General features: G+C 44.3%; 1 protein-coding gene across 11 annotated transcripts in view; it reads right to left on the bottom strand.

Moving 5' to 3' along the window:
• The window catches only part of TMEM131 (transmembrane protein 131), a 193,138-nt gene that overhangs the window by 16,817 nt on the left and 157,106 nt on the right, over positions 1 to 19,215 (bottom strand). For all 11 annotated transcript variants that reach the window (XM_021087244.1, XM_021087245.1, XM_021087246.1 and 8 more), the window contains 7 exons: positions 17,969 to 18,120; positions 17,434 to 17,576; positions 16,831 to 17,017; positions 15,435 to 15,620; positions 14,477 to 14,635; positions 13,531 to 14,114; positions 1,313 to 1,488 (listed from right to left, as the gene is read on the bottom strand). In XM_021087244.1, the coding sequence (XP_020942903.1) occupies positions 1,313 to 1,488; positions 13,531 to 14,114; positions 14,477 to 14,635; positions 15,435 to 15,620; positions 16,831 to 17,017; positions 17,434 to 17,576; positions 17,969 to 18,120 (1,587 nt within the window). The remainder of the gene's footprint in view (positions 1 to 1,312; positions 1,489 to 13,530; positions 14,115 to 14,476; positions 14,636 to 15,434; positions 15,621 to 16,830; positions 17,018 to 17,433; positions 17,577 to 17,968; positions 18,121 to 19,215) is intronic.

Here is a 19,215-nt window from a genome sequence, read left to right as displayed (position 1 = left end):
CAGAGGAGCCAGAGGACAGAACTCAGGCCTTGTACTGAGGGGGCACAGAGCACCTGCCCAAGGTGGGGACTCATGGGGAGGGCAGCTGACAAGAAAGTGTCATGTAAAATTTTATTTTAAAAATTAATAGATGCAGATAACACTGCTATCTTGCAGAAATGATTCCTTAAACCACTAGATTAAGACTGAAAAAGAAATTCTGCTCTGTACTATTAAAGGCTATATTTGGATCATTTTAAATTTGAAATAGAGCTGTTTAAAAATAAAAATGCCAAATTAGAATTCTCTCTTCTTTCTTTTTTTAAAAATTAAGACCAAAGAAGAATTCTCCTCTACTGGGGAAGGTTGTCATCTCCGGCCAAGCGCCCAGATTCAGGGGGGACACGCGTGGAGCGGTGAGGGTAGAAGGGGACCCCCGCCTCACCAGCCAGGTCAGTGGAATCAACCCCAGCGATCAGGGGCTGCTGCCAGCTGGCCCCCACTTTCCTGTACACCACTTCCACCTCACACTCAGACACGCTCAAGCACTAACATTACCCTCCACTGATCTGACAGCGGGAGTCTCCAGGCACTTTGCAGTATTACCCCGATGCTCCTGACCACCCTGGGGCTGAAGGCGAGGGCTGAGGTGTATGGGGTGGGTGCCTGGTCCTGGAGGGGGGGGAGGGGGGTGGGGTGGGGTGGGGGCGGCCAGTGAGGCTGGGGTCACAGTCACTGCTCCTCCTGCCATGGGGGCTACTGTAGCAGTGGTGATACACAGGACAAGGCCAATATAATCAATCAAAGTGGTATAATTACTTCTCATTCTCTTTTGAAACTCAGGATCTAAAACAACATTGGCCAGAATAGTTATCATTTCAGAGAATCTCTAACTTTCAAGCCGTGTTTCCACTTTTTTTTTTTTTTTTCTTTTTTTTAGGGCCACACCCAAGGCATACTGAAGCTCCCAGGCTAGGGGTTGAATTGGAGCTGCAGCTGCCGGCCTACCCCACAGCCAAAGCAACACCAGATCCGAGCCTGGTCTGTGACCCACGCCACAGCTCATGGCAATGCCGGATCCTTAACCCATGGAGCCTGAGCGAGGCCAGGGACTGAGCCCTCATCCTCATGGATACTAGTCGGGTTTGCTACCACTGGGTCTCAGTGGGAACTCCCAGTGTTTCTACTTTTTGTTTTACTTTATTAACAGGCTTCCAAATTCATTCTGTGGGTAAATGAGGACATTCACCCGAACAGTGGTGCTTCTCTGGGGACATGAGCAGAGGGCATGCGGACGCTCTGGACACATGGTCATGTTAGCCCAGCCTCGTACCTCCTTAAGCAGAGGGTCCGTGTCTGGGTTGGAGGTCTCTGTGGTAGTGGAGGAGCTGTCGTCATCGGCCAGGGCGTCCTTCAGCTCGTCTTCCTGGGGCTTTCCCCTTCCCTTCTTGTCCTTCTCCTCTTGCTTCTTAGGTGGCTTCACCTTACGCTGAAGAGGCTTTCCCTTCCCTGAGGATGAAAAGCAGAGAAAAGGACGCTTGCTGTTTAAATAGCTTAGAAGACATGGCCAGTGAAACTTTCTTTGGAAGAGGCTGAACTCAGATGAGTAATGGTTTCTTTCTCTACTTTCGTTCTTCAAAGCTTTTCAAATTATGTTTGACTTTTTGATTAGAATATATTTTTTTTAAAAAATCAACTTTTTGGAGGTGTAATTTATGTGCAATAAGATACACCCGTTTTCAGTGTACAGTTCAGTTAGTTTTGGCAAACTCATCGCTTTTGGCAAGTCTGTGTGCCTCTCAGGATACAGCTGTTCCTGGAACAATGGGGCATGAGCTGCCATGTAGCTTATAGCTGGCCCTCCACACCTGAGGTTCCTCTGTGTCCCTGGCTTAACCCATCAAGGACTGCAGTCTCTACTGATGAAAAAAACCCCAAGTATAAGTGGACCCATGCAGTTCAAACCCTTGTTGTTCCAGGGCCACCTGTACTTTTTTATATCCCGGAGGGTGATGTAGCTTTGGAAAGTCATAGAAGTGAAAGCCAGAGTTCCTTTAAATCTGTCTACAGATGGGAGCCTGACAGTGACACAAAATGAGCTGCCTGCCATGTGCGTCACTTGCGGGGTGCTGAGAACGCCAGTGGCTGGGCTCAAATCCTGGCCGGCCCCTAACTAGCTACATGACCTTGGCCTCTCATCTGCGGACCAGGGGAGAGGACCTCACAGAGTTGCGGTGTGGAATTATATCAAGTCCTCAGGACAGTGCCTGGCACATAAATGTCACATACTGTTACATGGATGGAATGTAAAACTGAGCTACATCAAGTCCATTATTGTTATTATTCCAATGGCATTGGAAGTTCCCTGGCTGGGGGTCAAATTGGAGCTGTAGCTGCCAGACTATGCCACAGCCACACCAGATCTGAGGTGTGTCTGTGACCTGAACCACAGCTCACAGCAACATCAGATCTTTAACCCACTGAGCAAGGCCAGGGATTGAACTTGCATTCTCGTGGATGCTAGTTGTGTTTGTTACTGTTGAGCTACAATGGGAACTCCAAGTTTATTATTTTAAAAGATGTGGATGCTCCTAAGACAAATGAGAAAATAACCCACCATACATGTGAGTGCCTGCTATTTCCAGGCAGTGCTCCATGTCCTGGGAACACAGCAGGAGTGACAGCAACAACATAATCCCTGCCCTCAAGAAGCTTCCACTTAGTTGGACCACAGAGCAGCAGAGAAACCTCTGGATGCCAGCCCTTCAGACTGTACCCACAAAACCATGTGGGCAGGCAGGCTGGGTGAAGCTGCAAAAGCCACATAAGCCACTGTTTAACCCATTCTTTGTCATTAAAAAAAACATCTTTCTGGAGTTCCTGTTGTGGCACTATGGGATCAGCAGTGTCTTGAGAGTGATGGGATTTGATCCCCAGCCTGGCACAGTGGGGTTAAGGATCTGATCCCTTGCCCAGGAACTCTATATGCCCAGGGATGGCCAGAAAAGGAAACTAAAAAACAAACAAAAAAATATTTTTGACAATGGTGGCTTAATAAAACCTATTGAAAACCCTGATGTTTGATGGCCATTGTTAATGGGTTCCAGAGACTCAAACTCTGGCATCTAGAACAGGGGTTTGCAAACTATGGCCCATGGCCCATGGGCCCTATAGCTTGTGGGCTGAGAATGATTTTTATATTTTTAAGTGACTGAAAAAGAAACAAAGAATAGGTGGTGCAGACAGTTTGTAGCATACCAAGTCTCAAATATTTACTATCTGGCCCTCTACAGAAAGCTTGCTGAAAAAGAATAAGCAAAGCAATCCTGAGGGCCAAAAAGGAAGCAGAAGCATGACTCTCTCATCTTCAGATAATACTACAAAGCTACAGTAACCAAAACAATGTGGTATTGGTACAAAAACAGACATACCAATTAATGGAACAGAATAGAGAGACCAGAAATAAACCCACATACTTATGGTCAATTAATCGTCAACAAAGGAGGCAAGACTATAAATTAGGAAAAAGACAGTCTCTTTAGCATGTGAGTGCTGGGATAGTTGGACAGCTGTATATCCATCAATGAAATTAGAACACACCCTCACACCACACCCCCAAATAAACTCAAAATGGCTTAAAGATTTAAAGACAAGACACGGGAGTTCCCATCGTGGCTCAGTGATTAATGAATCTGACTAGATCCATGAGGTGGCAGGTTCAATCCCTAGCCTCTCTCAGTGGGTTAAGGGTCCAGTGTTGCTGTGAGCTGTGGTGTAGGTCGCAGACGCAGCTCGATCCCACATAGTTGTGGCTCTGGTGTACGCCGGTGGCTACAGCTCCAATTAGACCCCTGGCCTGGGAACCTCCATATGCCGCAGGTGCGGCCCTAGAAAAGACAAAAAAAAAGACAAGATACCATAAAATTCCGAGAAGAGAACATAGAAAAAACATTCTCTGACATCAACCATACAAATATTTCTTAGGTTAGTCTCTCAAGGCAACAGAAATAAAAACAAAAACCAAACAAATGGGATAGAATCAAACTTACACAACTTTTTGCATAGCAAAGGAGAGCACAAAACCAACAAATAAACAAAAAGACCCCAAACAACAACAATAAAAAATGAAAAGACAACCTACAGAATGGGAGAAAATAGTTGCAAATGATGAAACTTGACAAGGGCTGAATCTCCAAAATATACAAACACCTCAGACAACTCAACTGCAAAAAAACAAACAACTCAACTGAAAAAAAGGCAGAAGATCTAAAAGACATTTCTCCAAAGAAGACATACAGGTGGCCAACAGGCACATGAAAAAAAGGCTTTCCATCACTAATTATTAGAGAAATTAAAATCAAAACTACAATGAGATAATACCTCATACTGGTCAGAATGGCCATATAACAAATGCTAGAGAGAGTGTGGAGAAAAGGGAACCCTCCTACACTGTTAGTGGGAATGGAACTCCACTATAGAGGATCCTCAGAAAACTGAATACATATGAAAATTCAGCAATCCCACTCTTGGGCTTGTATCTGGACAAAACTATACTTAAAAACGAAACATGTACATTGTGAATCAACTGTAATAAAAAAAGATACACGTATCCCAGCAGCACTATTCACAAGAGCCAAGACATGGAAACAACCTAAATGTCCAATAACAGATGAATGGATTAAGACGTGGTACACATACACAATGGAACACTACTCAGCCATAAGAAACAACGAAATAATGCCATTTCCAACAACACGGAAGCAACTAGAGATTCTCATACTAGGTGAAGTTAAGTCAGAGAGAGAAACACAATTACCGTATGATATCACTTATATGTGGCATCTAAATCTTGGCACAAATAATCCTCTCTATAAACAGAATCAGACTCACAGACACAGAGAACAGACTTGTGGCTGCCAAGGGGGAGGGGGGAAGTAGTGGGATGTACTGGGAGCATGGGCTTAGGAGATGCAAACTATTATGTTTAGAGTGGATAGACAGTAAGACCTATAGTATAGCACAGGGAACTCTATCTGATCTCCTGAGACAGACCGGGATGGAAAATATAAAGAAAATAATGTATATAGAAAAAGAATAAGTAAAGTCCTGGCTGACTTTTAGGAATGTGATTTCATCATTTCCTTTCACATTGATTCCAGGAGGTATTAGATTTCATACCGTAACTGGAAGTATTAAGTCTCAAAAATTGAGTAGCCTTTGTTTGAGCAGAAGATGGGGCAGTTGGTTTAATTACAACAGCCCCGACCCACGCTGAGCACCCAGTGTTCTGCTCCACCCCAGCAGAAGGCAAGGAGCCTATCTTGCTCTAGCCCCACGAGCCCTTGGATTTCCCAGATTCTGAAGGTCTAACAGTTTAGGCCGAGAGAACTTCCAACGTTCCAGCATGGCCAACATTAATTCCCCATGCAATACATTTCTCACCTGAAATCATATGTTTTTATCATGCTCAGGTCACTGGATGAGAGGCATTATATGCATAAATACTCTTTATTTAAAATCATCTGAAACCTCATTAATAAATAGGAAGGGGCTGGAAGAGATTAAAAAAACCTGGTCTCAAATTTGGAAGCCACAGCTATACAAATAAATGGTCAGAATGAAATCACTTCATTACTTTTAAAACCTAATTAAGTATTTATTTCCTAATAATAGAATGGATTCCAAACTCTGTTGACAAAAACCATTTGTCCCTACCTGCAGGGCCCCTTGGGGGCTAACCTGAGTGGGTACAAGAACAGAAGCCCAGCCACTAAGATCTGTGACTGAGCACCATCCACTGTGGACAGGTCCAGCGTCTTCACTGAATGATGTTCTGACCCTTATCAGGTAACTATATACACACCCACAGTCACCGCAACTGGTATGTGTGTGGGGAGGCTGGGTGTACATTAACGAGGTGTGACACAGAAGAGGAGCTAAGATTTCATATTCAGGCTAATATGAGGCATCTGTGTAAAGAAAAGTCCCATACCCTGGGCAACAAAGACAATATCTGTTCTATCATTCAGTGTCCTCAGACTCTTCAGCAGGAATTCAATGTCAACAAAGTTGGTTTTTTCAGATGAACCCTCACTCTTCCTTTTCTTGCAGGAGAACTATGTAACAATGCTTTCCTTTGGCCTCAACCACCAGAAGGTGTGCAGCTCAATTTAACAATTAGTGGTAATAAAACTAACTTCATTCTAGGTTTTCGTTGAGATTGCACTGTCATAATTAAAAACAAACAGATGAAACATCAAGAACTACTTTTTGTCTCTTACTGTTTTAGATTTGCTTTAATCATTGAAACGACCTCTCATCATTTTAAATGTAGGCAAAAATAGGAATTATCAATTTATAAAATGTGTCCTACTCATTTACTTCTTTAAGTCTTCACTAACAAGTGTACAAAGCAATCTGAAATCACTCCTTTGGGCAGGATAACTTTAAATCATGTCACTTATTAGGGCCGCACCTGCAGCATATGGAGGTTCCCAGGCTAGGGGACAAATCGAAGCTGTAGCTGCCAGCCTATGCCAGAGCCACAGCAACGCAGGATCTGAGCCACATCTGCGACCTACACCACAGCTCACGGAAACGCCAGATCCTTAACCCGCTGAGCGAGTCCAGGGATTGAACCCGCAACCTCATGGTTCCTAATCAGATTCGCTAACCACTGAGCCACCACGGGCTCTCATACTGAGTGAAGTAAGTCAGAAAGACAAAGACAAATACCATATGATATCACTTGTAACTGGAATCTAATATACAGCACAAATGAACATTTCCACAGAAAAGAAAATCATAGACTTGGAGAACAGACTTGTGGCTGCCCAGGGGGGAGAGGGAGGGAGTGGGAGGGATAGGGAGCTTGGGGTTATCAGATGCAAACCATTGCTGTTGGAATGGATTTATAATGAGATTCAGCTGTGTAGCATTGAGAACTATGTCTAGATACTTATATTGCAACACAACAATGAGAGGAAAAGGTACGTATACATGTATGTGTAACTTGGTCCCCATGCTGTACAGCGGAAAAAAAAATAAAAAAAATGTTAAAATAGAAAAGAAGGCTAGCTCTCATAGCTCATTTCTTTCTTATATGTGTAAGAATAAAAGAAAAATTTAGGGGAAAAAAAAATCATGTCACTTAGTCTCCACCCAAAGAAACTGCTTCAGAACAGTGTCAGCCACTAGCAGTTTCCCTGAATGAGTGCAAGCCTAGTGGCTGTGGACCTAAGCCAGGCCAGGACAGTAACAACACCTGACTGGAGATTCAGGACAACCTCTAGAGAATTACCCATTCTGGCAGGAGTTTCTTTCTCCTCATCTTCTGCCTGTTTAAAAGGTCTAAGTGAGGCCACCAGACCACACGGACCAACACATGATTCCTTCGAGTCAGTACTGGTTACATTAAGTTTATTTCCCCCTATTTGTTCTGAAATGATACCTCAATATGAGTGTGACAACCTAAAATGTACCAAAAGATGCACATGAAGAAAATGCTTCAGGAGTTCTTTATGTTAAAGTGAATATTGTTTCCAAAAATTTACAGCTATTATCGCATTATTTTGTTCTGTGCTTAGATGGCAAAGATACTGGTTTAGCCCAGAAGAAGGTAGAAGAGAATATTTTTTGTCTTTTTAGGGCTACACCCGCGGCATGTGGAAGTTCCCAGGCTAGGGGTCAAATTGGAGCTGCAGCTGCCCACTTACACCACAGCCACAGCAAGGCAGGATCCTTAACCCACTGAGTAAGGCCAGGGATCGAACCTGCGTCCTCATGGATGCTAGTCAGATTTGTTTCTGCTGAGCCATGATGGAACCCCCAAGAATTCTTATTAAGTGAAAAAATTTTACATCTATCTCAGGAAAGGAATTAATAAGTCTGTGAGTAGATCCATATTCTCTTCTGTTCCAGCTTTTCCTGTACCCTGAGAAAGCTGTACACACTGTATGCAGCTCTAACCAGAACCAATAAGGTACGCGGGACTCAGACAAAAAGGCTGCACAACCAACTTTATGTAGCATATAGAGTTCAATTACTTAGGGTTTTCGTAAAAGTATTACATGCAATGAGAACTTTGATTTGTTTATTCTAGAAATAAAGTATCATGGATATTCAAGAGCAAACACACTACAACTCAATGTTGGGAGAGTAGAGCTTCTGTCTTCCCACTTACGCACTTCTCTCCAAGACTTTAAGGGCAATTCCTGCCTGCCCCAAACCCACTAGGTGGGCCCAGTGCCCACCTCCCAGACTTTTACTGGCTACATTCCACTAGTGGGTGGGGCTACAAGAGCTTGACACAGCCGATCCCAATCACCTGCCAAGACTGCTGAATAGAGAATCTGATCAGTGGCCTGGGGTGGGGCCCAAGATTTCACCTTTTTAAAAGCTCTTAGTGATGTCATTATTGCCAATTCCTGGTCCTCAGCTTTGGGGAGCAGGCCTTAGAAGACTTGCCCAATACCCTCTCTTCTATGTGGGTCAGCCACTGAGCTTCCTGTCCCTGACCTCAGAGGCCCTGCTCCCTAGAGCCAATACATGACCTTCTCTCTGCTCACACTCCAGCTTCTAGGCCTATGTTAGGTGAATCAAGTCAGATTTACTTTTGGGCTAATTACCTTTGCCTGAGGGACAATACGTAGTTTTAGAGGTGAGAGCAGAAGGCTTATCAGCCAAGCCTCAGTCTCCACCAGTATGTAGCAGATGCCCTGCCTTGGAAGAAAAGAACTTCAGGGTAGATTTTAAATTCTGGCTCTAAATCTAGTCTGTCTCTTCTCTTGGCTGGAGGCTCAGGAGGCAGGAGAGGTGACAGTCAGATCCAGGCCAGGGACCCTCCACACACACTGTAGCACTGACACTCCTCCTGGTCCTCACCCAGGAGCCTGGCACTGCATCTCAGACGTCCCCGACCCAGGCCTGGGCCAGACCAGGGGGAAGGTCAATCACTCTGAAATCCAAAATGTTTTCAAAGCTTTTTCTTCCCAACTCATTTAGAAACAAAACAGGATGAGTAAACTCTTTTGTAGCAAAACCAAAACTGAACTGACATGAACCTACTTTAGGGTCAAGAGTCACATGGCACACACGTCGTATGCCTTTCTGAAAACCCGGATTTCAACACAGGAGGCTCCCGAGTGTTGCAGAAGAGACTGCGGGTCTCCAGGGTTGCAGCCTCGCTGCTGCTGATGGGCTTCGCCTCCATCACACCCCACATCTGGTTTCCGGGGCTGCGCGTGAGGACCTGCTCTTGCCCAGAACTGCTTTTTCTCTGAAACCCTAAAGCCTCATGCCTCCTCCTTGGTCCCCTCAATCCCTGGGCTCCCCACCCCCCGCCCTTGACTTGTCCATGTCCTCCTTGCCTGTGAGGTCCCTTCTGGGTTAAGGTCCTGCTAATTACAGGCAGCCCAGCACATCCCTCATCACCCGCCAACACCCGCATGACCCTCCCATCCCCGGCTCTTTCTGCTGCCCCCGTCCCGCAGAACTCCCACCACCCCGTGGCCGAGAGTGCGACAGAGAACGACATAAGCGTGAGGAAGGCCCAGGGATCCTGGCGGGTCGCCCGTGCTGTCTGAGGGGCTGCTCTGCAGGTCTGCTTCCAGGCCCCACAGACCCCAGTCTACGGAATCTCAGTTAGCTAATGTGATTATTCCAAACTTCCTCTGGGTTGTGTTTCTCCCCTGCCGCTTCCCCTTCAGTCTCCAATGCTACGATGCACCCGCATCCACACACCTGTGGAAATCGAGCCCTTTTCTAATGTGCTGAGCTGGGGCTCCTCCCACCCACCTCCTTGGGCGTTTGGTTGTATAAACATCTCTTTGCTTCTCCTCCTTGTGAAGGAGGTGGTGAAGTGTGGTGATGAGCTGAGGGGTAGGGTTGGTCTTGGTGTGGGCTCCCCATCTACCTGATGTAACCTTCCTTAGACAGGTTTCAATGGGACTGGAAATGCCCATCCCAAGGTGCACGAGGCATGCGAGTTGTGTCTGGAACATTAGGAAGGGCTGACAAACACCACGGCTCTCAGCTATGCCAGCTGTTTTTCCCTTGATCTGTAGATATTTTTTAAGCACCGCTTTCCATTTTTTTTTTTTAATTGAAAATACTACCACACAATATGTGCATCCTTTTTGCTGGTTAAAAATCAAAGAACATGGAAACCACATATTAGAGAGTCACCCCCTCCCCCTTTACTCACTGGCCCCTCACACATGCTCAGAGATGCCGCTGGTAACAAGCTGGTATGAAGGGTCCTCTCTAAGCTACTGTAACCTGGCTTCTAGTTCCATCTTTCTGACAAGGCTATTCCTGCCAAGGTCGAGTAACGTCCAACAGCCAGGCTCTGTGGAGCTCAGCTCTAGCTCTGCTCTGGCCTGGCTGGGACATGCTAACCACACCTCCTACTTGCTTCTTGTCACGCTGTCTGCTGGCTTTCTTCTTGCTGGCCTTGCCCTCAGGATTCTGTTCTTAGAGCTCTGCTAAGACCAGCTTCCAAGCAGACATTCCTGTTGGGAGGTTCCACAGCCACCTGCAAGTCAGCAGGCTGGGGACAGCACCATTTCCTGCCCTAAAAGCCACAGTAGCACCTACACTCTACCATGCAAAGTAGCAGCTCTTTGCTTCCCTTTAAAGGTAACAGTGTTACTAAGCAGCACAGCCAGGATTTGATCTGGAGCTGCCTGAGAGTGGAGCCTGACCTTGTGACCCCACACCACTCTGCTGCTCACTCCCCCCCATAATGCCACATCCTAGACTGCCAATGGCAGAAACGAGGTGGCGGCAGATTCCACTGTTTCTGCAGTTAATGTAGAGACTGAAAACGGCTGCACCAGTCCAGAGCTTTCTCAGGTTTTAGCTATCAACCCAGCAATGGCCTCTGTCCAGTTCCCAGGGCTCAGGTCTCACAGGAGGAGAAACCACCGAAGTACCGAATCTACCAACTGTGCAGCTACAGAGTCCTGGCTGGGCCAGCTATGAAGACAGGCCATTTCTGGTCCTCCCCTCCATGCCGAACAGTGGCTGCAGGGATGACCAGAGAGGTGGCTGGAGGTCCCATTAAAACAGGGTGCTTGTGACACTACCTAAACTCACTACAGAGATTCTTTGAGGTGCAGGGCAGGGCTGGGGAGAGAAAAGGGCGCTTCTGAAAAGGGCAGGCTCATATTTAATGTAAACATGATGACTAGTTTAGCAGGGGCGCTGGGCTAAGCTCCAGAGAGATTATAAAGGATCTACCCAGCTAAACGCCTATGGTTTTATGATATAGCACTAGGTTGCAACCCCAAGATCAGTGCCCACCTTTTCAAGTGCATTTAAAAGACTGGTTTTCTCTATGTATGTTATACTTCAATAAAAACACTTATTGAAAAAAAAAAAAAAGATATGGCTCCTTCCTTCTTTCCAAACAGCAGTGGTGGGAAGGATAACGAGTGGCCGCTCATGTGAAGCTGGTAATCACTGTCTCCTCGTGGGCTCAAGAATCACTAACAATGTGGTACCCATGCTCCATCATTAAATATCTTTTAGGAGGTCAACTCTAGGACCACTGTGAAAATTTAAAAACATCTTTTTTAAAATTTTAAAATTTATGTTCTAGATGAATGACCATGAAAATAAAAACAGGCCATCGTACTGATGTTAGAGGGCTATCTTAGACAAGCAATGGGATATTCACCTTGACTGCCAAAGCCTATCTTTGCAGCAAGAAAGGGTGATACATGTTTATTCATGCTCTCAATAAGGGAAAAACTCACTATGTAACTGGATCTAATTAAAAAGAGGAACTTTAAGTGTTCACTTATTTATTTATTTATTTTTTGTCTTTTCTAGGGCCGCTCCCGTGGCATATGGAGGTTCCCAGGCTGGGGTTGAATTGGAGCCGCAGCCGCCAGCCTAAACCACAGCCACAGCAATGCAGGATCCGAGCTGCGTCTGCAACCTACACCACAGCCCAAGGCAGCACCGGGTCCTTAACCCACTGAGAAAGGCCAGGGATCGAACCTGCAACCTTATGGTTCCTAGTCGGATTCATTAACCACTGAGCCACGATGGGAACTCATTTAATATTAATATAAAAAGTACCCTAAAATCTATAAGCTCTATTAATAATAACAATAAAAAAAAGATTTCTGTGGAAGAAGTTAAATAATATTCAAGACATTTTCCTGTTTTATAAATCCAAATGTAATTATTCTAAGAAGACTCTACGGAGCTAGCCTTCAGATCCCTAGAACTAAAAATTCTCGAAAAGAAAACTGGACTTGGGAATGTCAGGTTTCTTCTGATGCTTCTTTAGCTCTCTTAGGGCTGCCAAGTTCCTTGTCCCCTGTGTAATCCAAAGGCAAAAACTCCTTGGTACATCAGTGAGGGAGGTGCCTGATGAGGCTTAGAGTAACATACAGACACGGCTGTCACAGGACAGAAAGGAAGATGCAAACAAGTTCAAGCTGTAAAGGGAATAAACTGAAATATAGCCAGAGGCCACTTACTATTTTTCACATTTTGGATTTTGGAAGTTCTAAGCCTCCTCTGTGTGTGTCGTGTAGATATCTAAGCGGGACCCAGTGATCCCTACCTTGTGGCCTTGTGGAGTCTGCTTTCCCGGAGTCCGGCTAGACCACACTTCTAAGGAGGACACTGTAGAAGGGATGGGCAATCACAGAGGGCCGTGCCTTCTGGCCTCCCAGGCTGCTCTTGCTTCTGCCTTTTTGCTGGCTTGCTCTGGTAAGGCCAACTGCTCTGAGCTGCCCTATGGAGAGGACTCAGCCGGCTACTGGCCACAGGCAGTAGGAAACCAAGACTCTCAGTACAACAGGCTGCGAAGGACTAAATCCTGCCATTGGCCACCTGAGTGAGCCTGGAGGCAGAGCCACCTTCAGCTGAACCTTAGGGAGACTTCAGTCCCGACCCCCAGCCTGATCACAGTTTTGGGAGAACAGGAGGGCCCAGCCAAGCTGCACCGAGGTGCCTGACACCTCCTGCCCCACAAACTGTGAGATAGTCAGAATGTCTACTGCAGCTGCTCAACTCTGCTGCTATAGCATAAAAGCAGCCACAGACAGTATGTAACGAATGGGTATGGCTGGGTTCCAATAAAGCTTTATTTACAAAAAGCAGTGATGACTTGGCCCACTGGCTGTAGTTTGCCAACTGCTGCATAGGTTGTGCAGAAATCCAATTTTTGAGTTAAAACGCAGATGATCTTCATTTTACACCGTTTAAAAAATTACTTTAACAAAAAAAAGAAGTTCAACCTACCACAATAACACAGTAATCATAGGCAGTTGGAAAGGAAAACATGAGCTGTCCAATAAATTCCTGAACATGGTTAAGTCATCTAAGAAATATAGTATCTTTGATGGCAAAGGGATACCTGCTTTTGCATCTTGATATGGAAAAGGTGAAGTCCAATAATAGAGATGAATGTGAGCCAGAAGAACACCTGCTAAATTAGCTATCACCATCACTATAACGGCAATAGCCCATTAGGCTCCCCCAGCTTCCCCTCACACATCACGCTCACCTGGCCTGAGAACACAGGCTTACCTTTGCTTTTGGACAGTGGCGACGGCGGCTGCTCTGTAAACACTTCTAGGGGCGGGGAGTCGTGGTGGTCGAAGTCCTTGTCCATGGCTTCTATGAGACTGGTGATGTCTGAGTCCTCGGAGCTGTGCCGTGCGCTGCTGGGGTGTTCTGGGTGGGGAGGGTGGGCGAGGGGTGCGGGGGACAGCCTCTCAGGCTGTGGCTCCTGGTGCTGAGGCACTGGCGGTGGCGGCTGCGGTGGCGAATGCTGCTCCAGCGGGCCATGGGCGTGGTGCTGGCTGCCGTGCTGGCTCTGTTTGGCCCCTTTGGATTTTCTGCCTGCTGTGTGGCCCTGGGCCACTGTGCTGGATTCTAAGACAAGGGGGCTCGCTTTGCTAGCCGACTGGGCGTTAGTCCTGCTAGAGGTGCTTGCGCTGTTTTTGGCCCTGACGTTTTCCACGTCAGCTGAGTTTCTATTGCTGTGGCTGCCGTGTGGGTGGCCTGAAGGGCCACACTGCTTGTGAGCCCCTGCACCGGGTCGGGATGCTGAGCCGCTTGCTCCGCAGAACCCCCGACTGTGACCAGGGTCACAGTTGAGTGTGTTCAAGCTGAAAAAAGGACCAACTGCAGATCAGTAATAGCAACCTTCAAAATGCTAAGATTAAAAAATTATTTCATTAGTACAGTCACCAAAAGAGGAACTACCCTAAGGAAAACACAGCAAGAAATAGGACACTTTCCACAATTCTAATGGGTCTGTTCTATTTGAAAATTTAGGAATCGAGCCATTGATCCTCATCAACAAAATAAAAACGTGTTATTTGCTGTGAGTTCTTAGTAACTGAGAGCTACACACAGGGTATCACTAAGATTTTTTTTCCTGAGTAAAGATGAAAAGAAACGTATTTGTTTAATTACATTGGCCAAATCTATGCATATTAGAGAATATATTTCCAGCAGGTGAACATACTTTCCTTCAGATGAAATACCAACGATTCTCCTGAGATCAAATGGTCTTCCCACATCAAAGGGTGGGTTTGAGGCCTCAAAGGATAGTCGCCTTCGAAACGGCTCCCAAATTCCTTGAGCTTCTAAATAGGCTGTTCCAATTACCAAAAGAAATAGTGCACTGCAGGGGTACAGAAAGTGGAGAATCAGGGTTCATTTGTTAGTGCAAGAGTAACAAAATCTGATCTTAAAGGCAGAGTTACTTGGTATAAGTACAATATGATATAAAAAACAAGATGCCTGTGACAAGGCAAAAAAGCACTGTGGATGAACGTCTATATACTGACTTTTCTTGAATGCCAACTTACATGGAGGCATCTATGGAAGAAATATTTGCATCAGAACTGACACTGGAGGACACTTTTCCTTTTACTAAGAAGAAGCTCCTGTCTTTTAGTTCTAACTCACTAGGTCAACTCTCTTCCCTTGAACGATGTGCGACGTAACTATGTAAATTAATTCGGAGGTGAGCATATCTCATGCTCAGAACATATATCAATCAATATATTGAAAAAAAAGATGAGGAAGCTAAGGGTTTAAGAAATATTTCTTATTAGTTTCATGTTACTTAGGTATGATTCAAGAAGACTAAACTATTATGCTGAGTAAATTACATACGCCCAGACCAAGTAACTTTACCTGGTAAATTATGAGTGTTTTTTTCTCTTTGAGAAATTAACCTGTACTTACTTTGTACAACAGATATCAAAGGGAGAAAAGACTTTGGTGTATTGTGTTGGCCACCCAAGAAGGGTTCAGTTCTTACTGCTTCCAATGCTGTATGTAAACTTGACTAGAGAGGTCTGTCTGTTTTGTTTGTTGCTGGATCCCTGGCACTCAGAACAGTGGCTGGCACATAGTGGGCACATGACAGTATCAAGTGATGCCTAAATACCAACCTCGAAAGAAGACACAAGTACCTCATTATTCCTGAGATGATGATGTACAGAGCCAGCTCCCAGTTGGGCCTGGGCAGGGCTTCTGCACAGGTTGCTAACATATGGTAAGGAAGGGATGCATTCAACACAAATACAAATTCTGAGCCGCTGGTTGTTATAAACTTCAGTTCACGAATAACTCTAGAAGCTGTGAAATCAGGAGTAAACCTAAAACAGAATGATGGCTGTGAGACTATGTTTTAAAAATATACTGCAAGCAGTTTAAATAGAATGCCTTTGAAACAGAACATAAAAGTTTAGAGCTTGATACTTTTTATTCAATCTGCTCATTTTAAGATGGACAAACCATTGTTCCATGAGGTTAATAACAAAAACAACTATATTCTGTGGATAACTGGACAAGTTACTTAAAAAGAAAACAAGAATCAACTTCCTCTAATTATTCATTTGGAAAACATTCTCTGAGCATCTTACCCTTCCTTCCTCCCTTCTCCTTTATTTAAACCACACTCTTCTTAAACAATACATTCTCAATAAGGCCTTATTATTATTATTATTTTTTTTTAAAGAAGACTACCCTTGGGAGTTCCCATTGTGGCTCAGCGGAAACAAACTTGACTAAGATCCATGAGGATTCGGGTTAGATCCCGGCCTCACCATGAGCTGTGGTGTGGGTCGAAGAAGTGGCTCAGATCCCGTGTTGCTGTGGCTATGGCACCTGCAGCTCTGATTTGACCCCTAGTCTGGGTACTTGCATATGCCTCAGGCGCGGCCCTTAAAAAAAAAAAGGAAACCATCCTTGTCCTACTGATATTCATATCTCCTGCAATACTGCCTTCTGCCCCAATTATTTTCTTTTTCTTCTGTTAACTGTATGCTCCCAACCACATGATCTGCCCTTGAGGAAAGGTGTCTTATTCCTCACTGTACCTTCAGGTGCCAAGTGTAAGCTACCTCTTACAGGGAGTAATAAAGTTACTTATTAAGTAAATGGCCATCGAAGATCATGAAATTACCATTCATTTAAGGGGACAGAGGTTACATTTTATTACGTAAACTGTAACATAGCAAGCCATCAACTGTTAAAATATGTTACCAACCACTACCAATGAAGGCATTAAATCTGCCTTGAGACCAAAGTATCATGCATTTGTATACACTGTAAAACATGGAAAAACTGCAGAGTGTGACACAGGAGTCTGCTCTGGTGCAGAGACTGAGCTTATAGTCAGTTTCCTACACAACCCTGAAAATTTTGAAAGTGGTTTCTAAGATTACCTGATCCACTTTGGAGATACGGGGAGTTTCACAATTTTGAAAACAAACATATGAAGAAATAACCAAAAGATAAAATGGAAAACAAACAAACAACTCTAGTACACAGAAGTGATTCTTTATCTTATGAGAAAATACTTACAATATGATTATGTCTTTAGAGGCATTGGCGCTTAGTGCAAACTCTTGACAATTGACAACTTTAAAGCCATATCCCTCACAGGAGTACCCACTGACTTCGATGGTTTCTACATGAATCTGAAGTTGTCCTGTATTCTCTACTTTAAATGTTCTTTTCAATGTGAAATTTGGTTCTCTTAGTTTCAAACCTAAAGAAAAAAAAAATGAAGAGTGAGTATAAATCTTGCTACCCTGTGCCCCAGGGCCAAGTGATGCTAAGACATTCTTTATGAATGTATCCCAGATATTATGAACCAGCTCCTCAGGCCAAAGAGATCAGCCATAATAGATCTCATCAGGAAGCACACCACTCTGTTAAGTCACTTTAGATGGCAGCAGTCTAATTACGCTTTATTTTTCACATGCAGAGTGAATCCTCAAAGGCATGGGATGACTATGGACACTGTATCTTCCAAGATCCAAACCAAACAACTCTGAAAGATGTTAAAATCTTAAGTCTCCATCACTAACATATACGTGTGCACACATAGAAATACATTAAAAAAATTATGTTGTGAAAACAAATGCTGAAATTTGTGCCCTTGGATCTGTTAGGAATACTCACTATCTGTACAGTCTTTTAATAATGCTTCTGTGATTTTAAAGCGTAAGGAACTCCCTGGACCCGGAAGCTTGCCGGCCACCCTTAAGTTCTCGGTTGTTCCTTGTCCTTGGACCATTACAGCATCCATCACAGTCAGGTTATTTCTATGTGAGAACAAGAATCACAGATTTTCCTCCCATTAAATCTGCACATACTTTGGGCCTATAATTTTTACTGTTACTTTATAAACCATATAGAAATTGACTCAATAAATTTGAGTTAAAACATTTATACTTCAGAAATTTGAATATACTTATACAGAGAAGACAAGAATTTTTATTTTTAAGAGTCACTCAGGATAAAGTAAGACACTTGTCAGGTCTTTGAGCTAAGAACATAGTCACAAAGATATGTTACATCAGGCGTCAGGTGTGTGTGTGTATGTATTTTGGACAGAATGAATACCGTATTTCACAAATCATATATACAAACTCATACTGAAACAAATCAAGTAAGTAGTAAAAAAATCAACTCATACTTAGATCACAGAACATACCTGATTATGATTAGGGAAGAAACAGTTCTGTTGTGAAGTGGAGTAAACCTTACTTTGATGGATTTCTTTTCTCCGGGTTTTAAAATTAGGTTTAAAACTAACTGGCGGGAGAGGCCCTCTGTAAATCCTGTTGAACTTTGCAGTGGATGAGCCTTGAATCATTGGGTAAACAAATAAAGAAATTAGTATATTCTTGGAAAAATGTTTTCCCCTTTACCCCATTCACAGCTAGGATTAATTTCTCGAATTCACTAAGCACAGAACTAATTTTTTTTTTTCTTTTTAGGGTCATACCTGTGGCATATAGAAGTTCCTGGACTAGGGGCTGAATCAGAGCTGCAGCTGCCAGTCTACACCACAGCCACAGCAATGTGGCATCCAAGCCTCATCTGTGACCTATGCTGCGGCCTGCAGCAAGGCCAGATCCTTAATCCAATGAGCAAGGCCAGGTATTGAACCCACATCCTCGTGGATGCTAGTTGGGTTCTTAATCTGCTGAGCCACAATGTAACTTCCAGAAACAATTTTATCCCTGATGATTTAGGCACAGGGGAGCTGGGCAGTGTCTGGCTGGTCATGACCGAGCTGGACAGCCAGTGACAACCCTTTATATCCTGCATAACAAGGGGCTTCGTTCTCTGGGTCACCAAAGACTTGATGTTTGTATTAAGCATTTGTTCTCCCGTATAGATCTTTTAATTTTTAAATTTGGAAATATGACATGCAAATGGAAAAGGACAAAAGCTTGAGAGAGGACCAGCTCAGTGTGTTAGCACAAAGCACACAGCTGTGTGACCAACACCCAGCACCCCGCCAGCCCACTGCTGCTGCCCCCACTGTCAGTCACAGCTTTCCTGCCCCTCCCCTAGGGAGGGTGTCAGCCAGAGGGTCTTAAGGTTGCTTTGTATTTTTTATTTGTAGATATAGTTCCAATTCATATGAATCTATCTTTGAATTTTGTTTTGAAAGCTAAATCTGTAACTACTGTTTCATAAACACTTGATCATTTCAAGTTCAAAAAATAGCTTAGTTTAATAACCAAAATATGACCTGACAGTCAATTTTTTTAATTTTTTAATTTTTTTGTCCTTTTGCCTTTTCTATGGCCACTTCTGTGGCATATGGAGGGTCCCAGGCTAAGGGTCCAATCGGAGCTGTAGTTGCTAGCCTACGCCAGAGCCACAGAAATGCCAGATCCAAGCCACGTCTTCGACCTACACCTCAGCTCATGGCAATGCCGGATCCTT

Source organism: Sus scrofa, chromosome 3 (genome assembly GCF_000003025.6).
Source record: "Sus scrofa isolate TJ Tabasco breed Duroc chromosome 3, Sscrofa11.1, whole genome shotgun sequence".
Lineage (NCBI taxonomy): Eukaryota > Metazoa > Chordata > Mammalia > Artiodactyla > Suidae > Sus > Sus scrofa.
Note: the sequence above shows the minus strand (reverse complement) of the source record. Positions and strands in the feature narration are given on the sequence as shown.